Here is a 12633-nt window from a genome sequence, read left to right on the forward strand (position 1 = left end):
GGAGTGCAGGGGTTTGTGCCAAGAATGGCAAGGGAGTCTGCAGGACTGGAGCAGAGGAAGCAAAGACAGAGTGAGGGGAGGTGAAGTCAGAGAGAGGGCAGAAGCCCAATCCGCAGGGCTGTGCAGAAACCAAATAGGGACTTTGGACTTCTTATTCTGGAAAGTCACTGAAGGCTTTAGACTGAGGACTGCCATGATCTGACAGAGAGTTTGAAAAATCCTTCTGGATATGGTATTGAGAACCAAGGATCAAAACAGGGAACCCAATCAGCCCACTGCAATAGGCCAAGCAAGAGAGGATGGCAGCTGGGACTCAGTTCATAGGTGGGGGGCAGGGCCGAGTAAAGCTGAGGGGAAGGCAATGGTGGGAGAAAAATCCAAAGTCCTGCCAGGCATGTTACCTTTAAGATGCCCAAAAGGAGAAGCCCACCAATCACTCTATGAAACAAAGATGAACTGTCAGTGAGAGAGATATAATTCTAAGGCACAGTCTCTCAGAGCAAAGCTGATAGAGTCATCTACGGATGGGTGAACTTCCATTTGTGGGACCATTTGGAGCTGTGGGAATGTGTTTTCAAAACGTGTCTGTCACTTATTGCCTGGCTCTCAGAAGCTCCTATACTGATGGGAAACGGTCATCTACTGATTTGGCCAGGTTAAAACTGGTTCTGGTGGTTACGTATGGCCCAAGAACAAGCAGTCCATTCCTGGGAAGGTGGGAACATTTTAATTTCAGGACTGTTACACATCCAAGTAAGTGAGTTTTACATGAAATAGTAGTAACTAGTGAAAAAAAGAACATGATTGTGGAAGTAATAATTTTTCTATGGTGCAAAACTAAAAACAAAATCAAAATATACTTTGATTAATAAAAAAACCACATACTCAGTGAGGCAAAGGAGAAAAGAATGCCATTCACGATTTGCATCATGGGGGATATTTTTCCCAGCTGGCCACTGCTGGGAGCAGCTGCTTCGCTCAGTTGATGGTGTTGGAATTGTAGAACAACACAACTCATCCAGTCAAGATGGAGGCATAGATAAACACACTTTGCCTTCTCACACAACTACAGAAAACATTACAACTACACCACATAACAAATATTACCCAGAACAATCAGAAAATCAAGCTGTATGGGAGTCTGACAACCAAGGATTTAAAGAAGCCACATTCATCCAGACAGGTAAAAGGGGAGGACACATGGAGATGAGCCAAGAGACATGGAGACGCAATATGGCACAGAGAGGCAGCAGAACAGGTGGCCCCACATTCACGTATGGTGAGCAAAAATGGGGAAGGATACCTCAGGAGCAAGGGACCCCAGACCCAGCCCAGACCACACAGCCCAAGTTTCCAGCACCAGGAAGAGAAGTCCCCACAACTCCCAGCTTTAAAACCAGGAGGGGTTGGGCAGCAGAAGAAACTGCCAGCTTTTCAGAAGACTCCTTATAAAAGACCCACATGAACTTAGGACTTACGTGAATCTATCCATTCTGGGATTCAGCCCCAGGGTAACAGCTGGCAGGGAACCAACCACACACAGGGAGAAGGTGAAGTCTGGAAACAGGGCAAGTGCCAAGAGACAGCTTCTTCCATGGTGAACCTCCAGAAGCCAAGCAGCAGCACTACCCCCTTTCCGACCATCTTCCCACACAGAGTTGCAAATCTGGGAAGCAGGTTGTCCCACCCTGGTTATCACCTAAGGCTCTGCCCCACACAATTGACAGGTGCCTTTTCTACAATAGGACACCCTACTAAGACAAGGAGTCAAAGCAGCTCTGCCTAATACACAGAAATGAACACAGGAAGGCTGCCAAACTGAGGAGACAATGAAATACGACCCAAATGAAAGAACAGAAGAGAACTCCAGAAAAAGAACCAGAAAAACAAAAAAGATAACCAACCTATCAGATGCAGAATTCAAAACACTGGTTATCAGGATGCTCAAAGAACTCATTGAGTATAGCAACAGCACAAAAAAGACCCAGGCAGGAACAAAGGTTACATTAAATGAAATGAAGAGTCATCTACAGGAAACTTACAGTGAAGAGGATGAAGCTGAAAAGCAAATCAACAATTTGGAACATAGAGAAGGAAAAAGCATTCAAACAGAACAGCCAGAGGAAAAACAAATTTTTTTAAATGGAGGATAGGGTAAGGAGCCTCTGAGAGATCTCTAAATGTTCCAATATCCAAGTCATAGGGGTGCTGGAAGGAGAAGAGGAAGAGTAAGAAATTGAAAACTTATTTGAAAAAAATAAGGAAAGAAAACTTCCCTAGTTTGGTGAAGGAAATAGACATACAAGACCAGGAAGCACAGAGAGTCCCAAACAAGTTGGACACAGAGAGCACCACATCAAGACATACCATAATTAAAATGCTGAAGGTTAAAGATAAAGAGAGAATCTTAAAAGCAGCAAGAGAAAAGCAGATAGTTACCTACAAAGGAGTTCCCATAAGACTGTCGGCTGATTTCTCAAAAGAAACTTTGAAGGCTAGAAGGAACTGGCAAGAAGTATTCAAAGTGATAAAAAGCAAGGACCTACAACCTAGATTGCACTGTCCAGCAAAGCTATCATTTACAATGGAAGGGCAGATAAAGTGCTTCCCAGACAAGGTAAAGCTAAAGGAGTTCATCATCACTGAGCCATTATCACATGAAATGTTAAAGGGACTTATTTATGAAAAAGAAGATCAAAACTATAAATGTTAAAGTGGCAGCAAATTCATAACTATCAACAACTGAATCTAAAAAACAAAGCAAACAACCAGAACAGGAACAGAATTATAGATATAGAGATCATTCGGAGGGTTATCAGCTGAGAAAGGGGAAGAATAGTGTAAAAGTCCCTTTTTACAGGGATTAAGAAGCATAAATGGTAGGTACAAAACAGAAAGGGTGATATTAAGAACAGCATAGGAAATGGAGAAGCCAAAGAACATATATGCATGACCCATGGACAAGAACTAAAGTGAGGGGGAGTGCTGGAGGGAATGGTGCTACCAGTTGGGGGGGAGGGGAGAATTTGAGACCACTGTAATAGCATAATCAATAAAATATATATTTTTTTAAAGATTTGCTTCAGGACGTTGGGCTTGTCCCTGATCTCTCAGCTACCTTATCTATCAAAGGAGGCTCAACTGGATTTTTATTTCAGGATCCAGTCTACGTACATCAGTGGATATCATTTTTTGTGGTATATACACACCGATGTGTGTGTGTGTGTGTGTACATTTTAAGTTTGGGATAAACTCTAAATAATTCTTCAGGGGAAATAAAAATGTAAGAGATAGACATTTGTTCCAATTAAGTGATAGGAAAAAGGGAAATCATTATTCTTGCTTGAGGATTACATGAGATCCTAGGTTCTTAAAGCTTATTTTATTTCCTTCTACATAAAAAGGTTGTGAAACTCAGAGAAAAAAATAACAAAAGGACATTACAAAGGATATTCAGTCAATGATTCAACTCTTTTAAAAATTCTACTCTGTATAAAAGCAGAATACAATTTTGTATGTTTATAATAATCTCTCATATAAATGAAGAAGAAAAAGCATATAACTAAAAAGATTAGAAGGAAATATAGCAACAGTTAATATAGCTGTTTCTGAGTAATATAAAAGGTAACTTTTCATTTTTTGTAATTTTTTGTATATTTCCATTTTTTTACAGTGATCAAAACAATTCAGTGCAATGACATCACACTTTATTAAGACTCTTGGGCCCCATGCTCTTCAATAAAGCCATTGCCTATGGCTTGAGTTGGGGAATCAAAGACCCAAACTCCGGTCTTCAGAAGCACAGGGTATAGTGGGAAGGAACACAGGCCCAGGGCCCCAGGAGGGAAGGGGCAGGGCCAGTTGAGGGGCCAGCAAGTGGAAGATGTGGGGCAGTATCCTTCAGGTGAGGATGAGCATGGGCCAAGGCTCAGAAGTGAGAGGGAATAACTTTCCAAAATCAATGAGAGGTTCATTCTGAACTGTGTGAGCCCAAAGGATACAATGGGAAGGCTGAAAATATAAGGCTAAGAAGGAACAAGATCTCAAGAACACCATCAACCAACTGAGAAACTGGAGTTTAACCCTGGCCATTAGAAGGTTTTTAATTACCTAAAGACCCAGTCCCGAGACTTTTGAGGACCTTAATGAACATTTGTCTCTATCCAATCTGTGGGGCTGGGCAGAGACCTCTCCGGGAGGTTCCCCATCTGACAGACTTTACCAGGGTGACCAGGCTTCTCTTTTCCTAGGCAAGAAGGATGCCTTCAAAGGCCCCCGATGGCCTCTCTACCACCTGATGAGATAAAAATCACAGAAAAGAGCCTGTCTCCATCAATTCACGCATTTTAAAACCTTAATCAAGACACTGAAGACACTGCTGCTGCAGGCTAACTTCTAGTCCCCGCCCTCACCTCCCCGACACAGGGTCTGGATAGCCAATGCGGAGGATCAGATGAAGTTCAAAAGAAGAGTCATTTGCAGCAGACATATGCCCTACAGTAGACAAAGACAGCAAGGGTCTGAGTAGTACGCAAACAACTACATAGGCGCTCTTGGTGAGAGGCATCTGTGAAGTTCCCAGGATACTTTTCATAGCATTTCTAACAAGAATGTGAAGTTTGGGCCAGATGGTGTCCCCAAGTTCAAACAGTTCTTGAGCTCTTGTACAGAGTGTAATATAACCTTCCCAATCTATACTCCCTATTGATTCATTTCCAAAACATTTCAAAATTGCAGCAGACATTTCAGAAAATGTGTGACATAAAATAATAAGGATACCAGCTTGTTTTTATCAAAAAAGTGACTGCATTTTTGGACAAACGATAAGCTAAAAAAGATCAATGCTAAATAGTTCTCTTTTAACTGAGATTAGAGAACCTAGGACATCTTCACCTTTATAAAAATTACAGGTAGAAGAGGGGATATTCTGGCAATTCTAGAATAAAAGTATCAGGAAGAGGTGAGTTAAAAAACTCATTTTAAAATAATACCAAATTTCAATAAGCATGTCCTCAGGTGAGGATTTTAAAAATTAATGAATAAATAACACCAAATTTCATATTAAATAAGGGTACGATTCCATTTAAATATTATCTTAAAAATAAATTATAAAACTAAGACATAGTTTATCCCACATTTAGCAAAATTTAAGTTACAACTGTAACTCTAACAACCAGAAAGAAGCAGGAATAGATTCTGCTGACATCTTCCAGCATACTTGTTCTGGCAAAACCATGTAACATGATCCAATATCCTTGAACTCACTTTTGACTTTCACAGCATGAAAAGCTTTATTTTTGCAAATATGTTAGAAAGATTCATCAGTTTTTCCTAATAGCATCTCCTGACCTTTGTTATATAAAATATGCTTTTTTGAAGTTCTAGCTTTTCATCTTCCTTCTTAATACCCTCTTCTTCAATTCAAAGTTACTTTCAGTAACTCCATACAATTCTACATCTTTAGCCAGATTTGCAATTTCATTTCACAAGTAGGTTATGCTATCTTTGCACTGTATTATAGAATCTTCACCTTGTCTGGCACTGAGCAAGGAATAAGCCAATGGAGAGGTCGCTCAGAGGAATGGATAAACAGAAGAGATATTTGAGTAGAGGTCAATTTTATAAGTGGTCAGTTAACTGGAAAATACGTCAATTTTGTGACAACTTTTACTTCTCTACAGAACCTCATGACAACCTCATCTTGGATACCAAGCACTCTTTGTACTTTCTTTGTAATGCCTTCCAGATAAGATAAAAGAGCACACTCTACTATAGACAAATGATGTTCCGGCAGAAATAACAGTTGGAAGATCACAATTTGCTCCCATGCTTTGCCACACGTCAAGATTCAGTACCATGTGCGACCAGAAGTAAACTTAGATCCAAAGGCGATACTTCACTTGCCCTTTGAGATCTGCCATGAGGTGTTTACAGCGTTACCTTATCTGACTCTGGATTAACAAGTCCTGTTTCATTTCAGAGGCTGCCTGACAATCCCACTCCTGAGAACCAGGCAGTACCCCAGGTCAATCTTAGGGAAAGAACCCAGAAAAGAGGCCTCTAGAACTGGGGGTTAAGGAAAGACTGCAGTTGGGAAGAAAGGAATAGGAGAGGGATGACGAGAGCAACATCAACTGGGCATAAGTCAAGAGAGGAGTTGGAAGGGCTGACACTCCTAAATTCCCCCTCAGCCATACTCAGGGTGAAATGGAATGGCATAACATCCTGAAAATGCCGATCTTGTCTACAGCCAGGGGTGGACCAAAGTGCACACCCTCAATCTCATCCAGCCTTTGGTGGCCTCGATATAAATAGTTTATTTGACCACATTTTCCTTTATACTTGGGTAGCAAATAACTGTTTGGCTGTGCAGAGTAGACTCTGAGTCCCTAGGAAGAAAGGGACCACACATCCTATTCATCTTCATATTTCCTCCCACTCTTCTCTCTCCTCCATTTGCTCTATCCTCTTCCTTGCACATAGCAGATGCTCAACAATATGTTTATTGAATTGAATCCAAGTCTTTCCGTCAACACTTACTCTGATGTTCACAAAGAAAACGCATAGTAAACCACACCAAAAAAAGATCCTGAGATGTATTTCTTCAATAAGTCTAAAGTTAGAGGGAAAAGGAAAAAAAAGATAGTCTGGCCAACTTACCAAGGTTATTTGGTGTGAGAAACAATAGACCTTTAGACTAAAGTCCTCTTTCACCCAACTCTGCTTTCAGAATAGAACTGAACACATCAATCTGTCCACAGCCAAAGGATGATATAAAAGGCTGTTCTTACTGTTTAACATTCCTAAATTCCTTCTCATACTATGAAAGCAAGATCTGTAATCCCCTCTTTCTGGTTTGAAGATTTCCAGGCACTGCTCATATTGCAAGCCAGTAACATCATCCGATATAAGATGCCTCATTAATCACTAAGAATTTAAAAAGGTCCTGACAAGGGATCTCTTAACTGCAGAATTGTTAAGATCTTTTTCAACCGTTGGATGCCAACCATTACCCAATTGTTTTCCATAACAATATCTGCTTCTAGTGCCTTCAGTGTAGGGACACAGTGAGGTCCTTACTTCTTTAATACAGGAAATCTGCTTCTTTTTCCAAAGCACCAGCCTGACAAATAGCCTATTAAACACCTGAAGAATCCATGATAGTTGTCATCAAATCATATTCAAGAACTTCATTTTCTAATAACATTCCAGGCATAATTATTCTGCTACTAATCACTGTCCTACTCTGTTCAAGCTCAAGTAAAACAATCCAGGACAACTTTAGGCCCTTTGCATGCTCATTAATCTTTCAATAATTTTTTCATATATTGTCAAGAACTAAGGATGGACCCAATTACATAACCCTGGTAAAGATTCTCGGCTTCTTGTGTCATCTTAGTGTAATAATCTTCTGCTTAAACAAGTAAAAGGAATGACAGATGCCATCTCAACCCTCGACTGCTTCACTGTCTAGTACTGAAATATGCAATACTAAAGCCCCCAAAGGATCTAATCATGAGGTCACCACTTATGCGTGTATTCAGTAGCTGACTCAGAGGACCCATTAGGGGAGATATTCCACTGGACTAAGTCAGAGCTTCACTCCAATCAAGGCCTTACATTATTAATATCACTCCTGTTTTCCAAAATAAGATGATTTTATTTCTCATCTCACGGCGACAGAACTCTGATATCTCAGTCAAGTCTCAAAGTCATGGGGAAGATTCAAAGTTTCCACAGGCATCTTTCCAGCCAGTGCTGGTGTGGAGAGGGTCTGGGCCTCCCAGGAAGAGTAGAAGACCAGGTCCTACCCGGACTGACTGTAGGGAGCCTCGTTCACATCTCATGGCAGCGGCAGAGCCAGGCTCACACTTCAAGCAGGCCAGAATGGAGGGAAATTTCCATGCTAACTGCAGCCCAGCAACAGTCAATGGCTCACCCAAACCCCCGACACCCGTGGGAGGGAACCTAGAGAACTTACTAACTCTTCCTTCTCTGCACTCCCACACTGTACCTGTGTACAGAGTAGGGCAAGCAAAGGAAAGGACATTTGATTTGGTCCTGGGATGAAAGGTTGTCACCGGGCTGTGAGTGGATGTTACACACCCACCCTTTTGCCAAGGTACAGACTAAGGCAGCCCATGGTGTCAGTCCTTGCATAGATGACAAAAGTGGACTGTGGATGTTGCCATGTGTTACCCACGTCTCTCTCGTAGGGACCCACACAATAACCTCCTCCTGAGTATCCAAACTCAAGATAAGGAAAATAGTGTAATTTCAGTGTTTCTCATTTTACCTGATTTATCATAAAATTCTAACTTCAGTAGCTAACCAGAGTGATTTTAATGCGATCATCTACAATACCTATTTATTCCTCTCCTTCTAAATGGCCTTTGCTCTATTTAATCTTTTAAATATGTTATATTCAGTCTTATAAATTGCTTCAAACCACATGCTAGAGATAGATAAAATATGTCATTCTTGGGTAAAGTTCTGCTTATCTCTCCTAAGACAATCTTACCTGCATATGAGTCTGTTTTTCACCAAGGCTGTAAAGATCTCCTGAAATAGTTTATGCTGGGGGTGTTTGCTGAAATTCCTCTCATTCTTGTAGTTTATGCTGAGATGAAAGAAACAGAAAAGTATTTCATGACAAAATTTTTTTAGGTAGCTTCAAAGTTACCAAAGAAAGATCGCCTGTATTCATGCAAATGTTGAAGGATTTGGGGGTATTAATATATTGCCAAAAGCAATTATCAGTTGTTAAATAGGAAATAGAAATTCAGTTATAAAGCTAATAGTAATTATCACAGTCAAGCATATATATTTCACTTTAGTGCATTAACTAAATTATGCCCTGCAAACACTGAACAGCTAAAATTGGTCAGAGGAAGGAAGAGGGTATGTGGAGAGAAAAAATGACCCGGGGCACATCGTCAGGACAGCTGTGCAGTAGGCAGAGAACCGCCTCCCTTCACTTTTCTACCCACCACGACCTCATTGGCTGCTGTAGCTATTAACCTGGGTGGCTATCATACATATTTCCTTATAGAGAGCAGGGACTTATTAAATACCATCTACACTGCATCAACTGTGAGTTTTTGTGGTTGCTGATTATGTATGTGTGCGCTTAACAAAGTCTTGAGACAGTCCAGGTTCAGCTTCTTTTTTCTGATATTACAGCCATTAAAGAGGTTAAAAATACCCCAAAACATCCCACTTCAAAACTGGGAAAGGATCAGTGCTAATGCACTAAAGGGTCATGTTGCTGTAGAATATATGATACAACATCTTTGTACATGTTAAAGCAGACCGATTTTAATAAGATCAAGGCCAAATAGGTTGTAATTACATAGACACGCCACCTCGGAGACAATCTCTGGACCCTTGTTCTGCCATCTGTACCGTTCTGCCTTCACAGCTATTGGTGGACACTGGGTCCGTAGCCTAGGCAGGTGAGGGTCTAATGGAATCTGAGTTCAGAGACACTGGTAGGCTGAATATTTAACAACTGTTAAAGAATTTAGTGTTCCTCACTAAAATTATACATTAAAAGTATGAATTTGTAATATCATGTGACTTTTGGGAACTATTAAATTCACTGTCATAAAATAATAGGAAGATAAAATCTAAGCCAAATAAATAACTGATCATTCTAGAACATTCATGCTGATATTTCATGCCATTCACTATTGACATGGCATGTCAAATGACCTTAGCGCATTGTAAAACTGACCGAACCAGCTCCTGGAAGGGGAGTGGCCCCTGAGAATGTGCAGCTTCTAGAAGGGCTACATGGTGACAGCAGAGATAAACATGGACCGACACTTTCAATGGTAAAGGTGAGGCGCAATCCCTTCATCTGAAAACCTCAGTGGTGTTGGCAGCCACCTTCTGTAGCCCCCGCACCTGTCCACAGCAACGGGCTCCTCGGTTTCTCCTCATTGCTGGCGAGGTACAGACAGACCGAAAGCTGAAGACGAAGCTTAGGATCAGCCTGGCAAGGTCAACAACGTGGAACCACTTCCTCATGGAGCAAATGCCAAACGTATATCATAAATGTGTCCTGAAGCTCCTCCCAGTCAGTTTCGCTAACAGCCATATGTCTGTTATGTACACACTATTTATAGGAATGATTTAAACACTGACTGAAATTATTCGGAACCTTCCATGTAAATTTTGAAATGGGTTTTAAATGTTAGCTTCCATGATAAATTTAAATCAAGCTTTGGGCTAATTACAATAGGTTGCTAAAGCCAGGGAAATACTGGATTTCTTACCTAAAATTTTCAAGTTCAACAGCTTCTGTGGACTCATGCCACTGACCTCGCGCCCTGTGTCCACCATCCTTGACGGCAGGCTCAGACTTCGTCATGCTATTTTGGGCACTATCGAAGTTAATGGCTGGGAGCTACAGAAATAGAAGCACAGAGTATAATGAGGATAACAACTCAACACGGGATAAAGAAAGTAACAGAATGGGGGAGGGTGGAGAGAACAAGCCTTTTCTCAAACCAATAGTCGACAAGCTAACTATGTCAAATGGAGGGGTTTTCCAAGATTTAATCACCTTTGGCAAACGTTGACTCTCTCGACCTTAGGCTACTTCATCTTTTGTTACACCTTGTAATACCACCTGTCATATCTTACAGTTATTTATGTATTTGCAGCCTCCCTTAATTTAAGTGTCAGCTGGAAATGGGCAGAAACTGGTCTGTTTCTGTTCGATGCTGTAACCCCAGCACCTCAAACAGCACTGGGGGTACAGGTCTGGGTGAGACCTAGGCACTGGAGGATATTTAGAATTTTCTCAGGCCGTTCAAATGTGCAACCAGAACAGAGAGTTTGGGGATCCAGCCAGAACATTCTGGTATAAAGTGGCCCCAAACTGAGGGGTCACCATTCGTTCCTTCCACTCGTTCATTCTTCAATATTTACCAATCATACATGCTACTTGAGAGGTGTTAGGAATATAAAGATGAAGAAGATTCCAGCACTTTTAATTGGTCTGAACATCATAAAAATGTATTATGGAATTCACCATAAGAACAGTACGATGTGCTTAAATCAACCACAACTTGAGCACATTCCATTTCTACTGTGAGCTGGTAATATTTACATAATGAATTCTCACATTATCAGCATTCAAACAGCTTCACTTACCAAATATTTACCTACAATTGGGACAACGCTGAGAACTGTTTCTTGTAACACAATAAAGCTGAGCATATAGCAAACAAACAGCCTATTCTTTCCAAAGTACAAAGGATGTTCTATAATTAGCTCATTTACTGCATATGAAGTAAGTAGAGCATAATATAACAAAATAAAGGATCCAATTTTCAGTCAATTGTTCCATTCTACATACTGTAATTATCAAATAAAGCTATGAGATGTTGTGCTTGTCTCGTTCCATTGAAGTATTTGACAGAACTCTGCACAAAGACATTTCCTTATCCAAAGAGAGTATGTCTGACCTACCATAGGGCAGTCAGCTTGTAGAACCAATGCATTATAATAGGATATTGTTCAACAGCTAACAAAAAAAAATCCCACAAAAGCAAAAACCTTAAAATCCTTCTTCATCATATGCTAGCCACAGATGAATTCTCTCAAAATATTAATAATAAATCTTTCATCCCATGAAACAGGACATTGTCCTGTGGCAGCTGTAGATTGGCCCACTGAGGTAACTACCATTTCATAGAAGAGACATCTTAGGCACAGAGGAGCTAAGTGACTTGCCCAAGGGTCACACAGCTAGCAAGGGACAGGGCTGGGATTCAAGTCCAGACAATCTCCCTCCCTCTCCAACATCCTCAGTCCTCCGACACCTATCTGTGCATCTCCAATGATGAGACGTACTCTTAAGTCAGCCTACTGTACCTGTTCTACTCTTACCCAACGTTTCCTTCGTACCGAGAGGAACATCTGTCTGCCTGTGTCCTGTCCATCTGCTGGTCCAGCATCACCACCTTGTACAATATCTGAAAGGAACCAGCTGCTTCTTTAAATGTGACAGGTGACTAGCTCTGGAGGGCCTCCCCAGACTCCACGCTGTGAGGACAGACAACCTGTGCAGAGGCCTCCCACCACCTTGCCAGCCTTGTGGAGTGAGCCACCTTGGAGGTGGACCTGCCGGCCTCAAGTGATGTGGACAGGACCACAGTCTTGCTGACAACTGACTGCAGCCCCATCAGAAACTGGGGCCAGGACCATATGGGCACACTGCTTTGAATTCATGACCCATAGAAAGGGTAAGGGACCATAAAGGACCACTGTCACTTTAAACCACTAAGTTTTATAATGATTTGCTGTGCAGTGACAAATCCACCATAGAATAAAATCAGAACCGACAAGTCCATACACTATAAATAAGTGAATAAATAAACAAAAAGTAAAATAAAGTATGATAAAACACTCCCCCCAAGTTCTGGCTACATTAAACTGGTTACCCACCCCAGAAGGGACTGTGGGTTTGACCTCCACGCCTGGGCTTGCGCTGCAGGCTGTAACCCCAATGGCCTTTCAGGACTCAGCTCCAACAGTGTCCTGCAGAGTACCTGCCCAAGCATTCCGGGGCTGAGCTGTTCACTCACCCCCCTGGTGGCAGTACCATGCTGATCTCTCTTA

The 12633-nt window shown here is 41.4% G+C and overlaps 1 protein-coding gene across 5 annotated transcripts in view; it reads right to left on the reverse strand.

Annotated features, from left to right (window-relative positions):
• The window catches only part of NEK10 (NIMA related kinase 10), a 175034-nt gene that overhangs the window by 142237 nt on the left and 20164 nt on the right, over positions 1-12633 (reverse strand). For all 5 annotated transcript variants that reach the window (XM_037135565.2, XM_053669247.1, XM_053669249.1 and 2 more), the window contains exons 4-5: positions 10281-10411; positions 8522-8620 (exon numbers count right to left, since the gene is read on the reverse strand). In XM_037135565.2, the coding sequence (XP_036991460.2) occupies positions 8522-8620; positions 10281-10411 (230 nt within the window). The remainder of the gene's footprint in view (positions 1-8521; positions 8621-10280; positions 10412-12633) is intronic.

The sequence above is a fragment of the Artibeus jamaicensis genome, unplaced genomic scaffold (genome assembly GCF_021234435.1).
Source record: "Artibeus jamaicensis isolate MK-2021 breed Jamaican fruit bat unplaced genomic scaffold, CSHL_Jam_final contig_519, whole genome shotgun sequence".
NCBI lineage: Eukaryota > Metazoa > Chordata > Mammalia > Chiroptera > Phyllostomidae > Artibeus > Artibeus jamaicensis.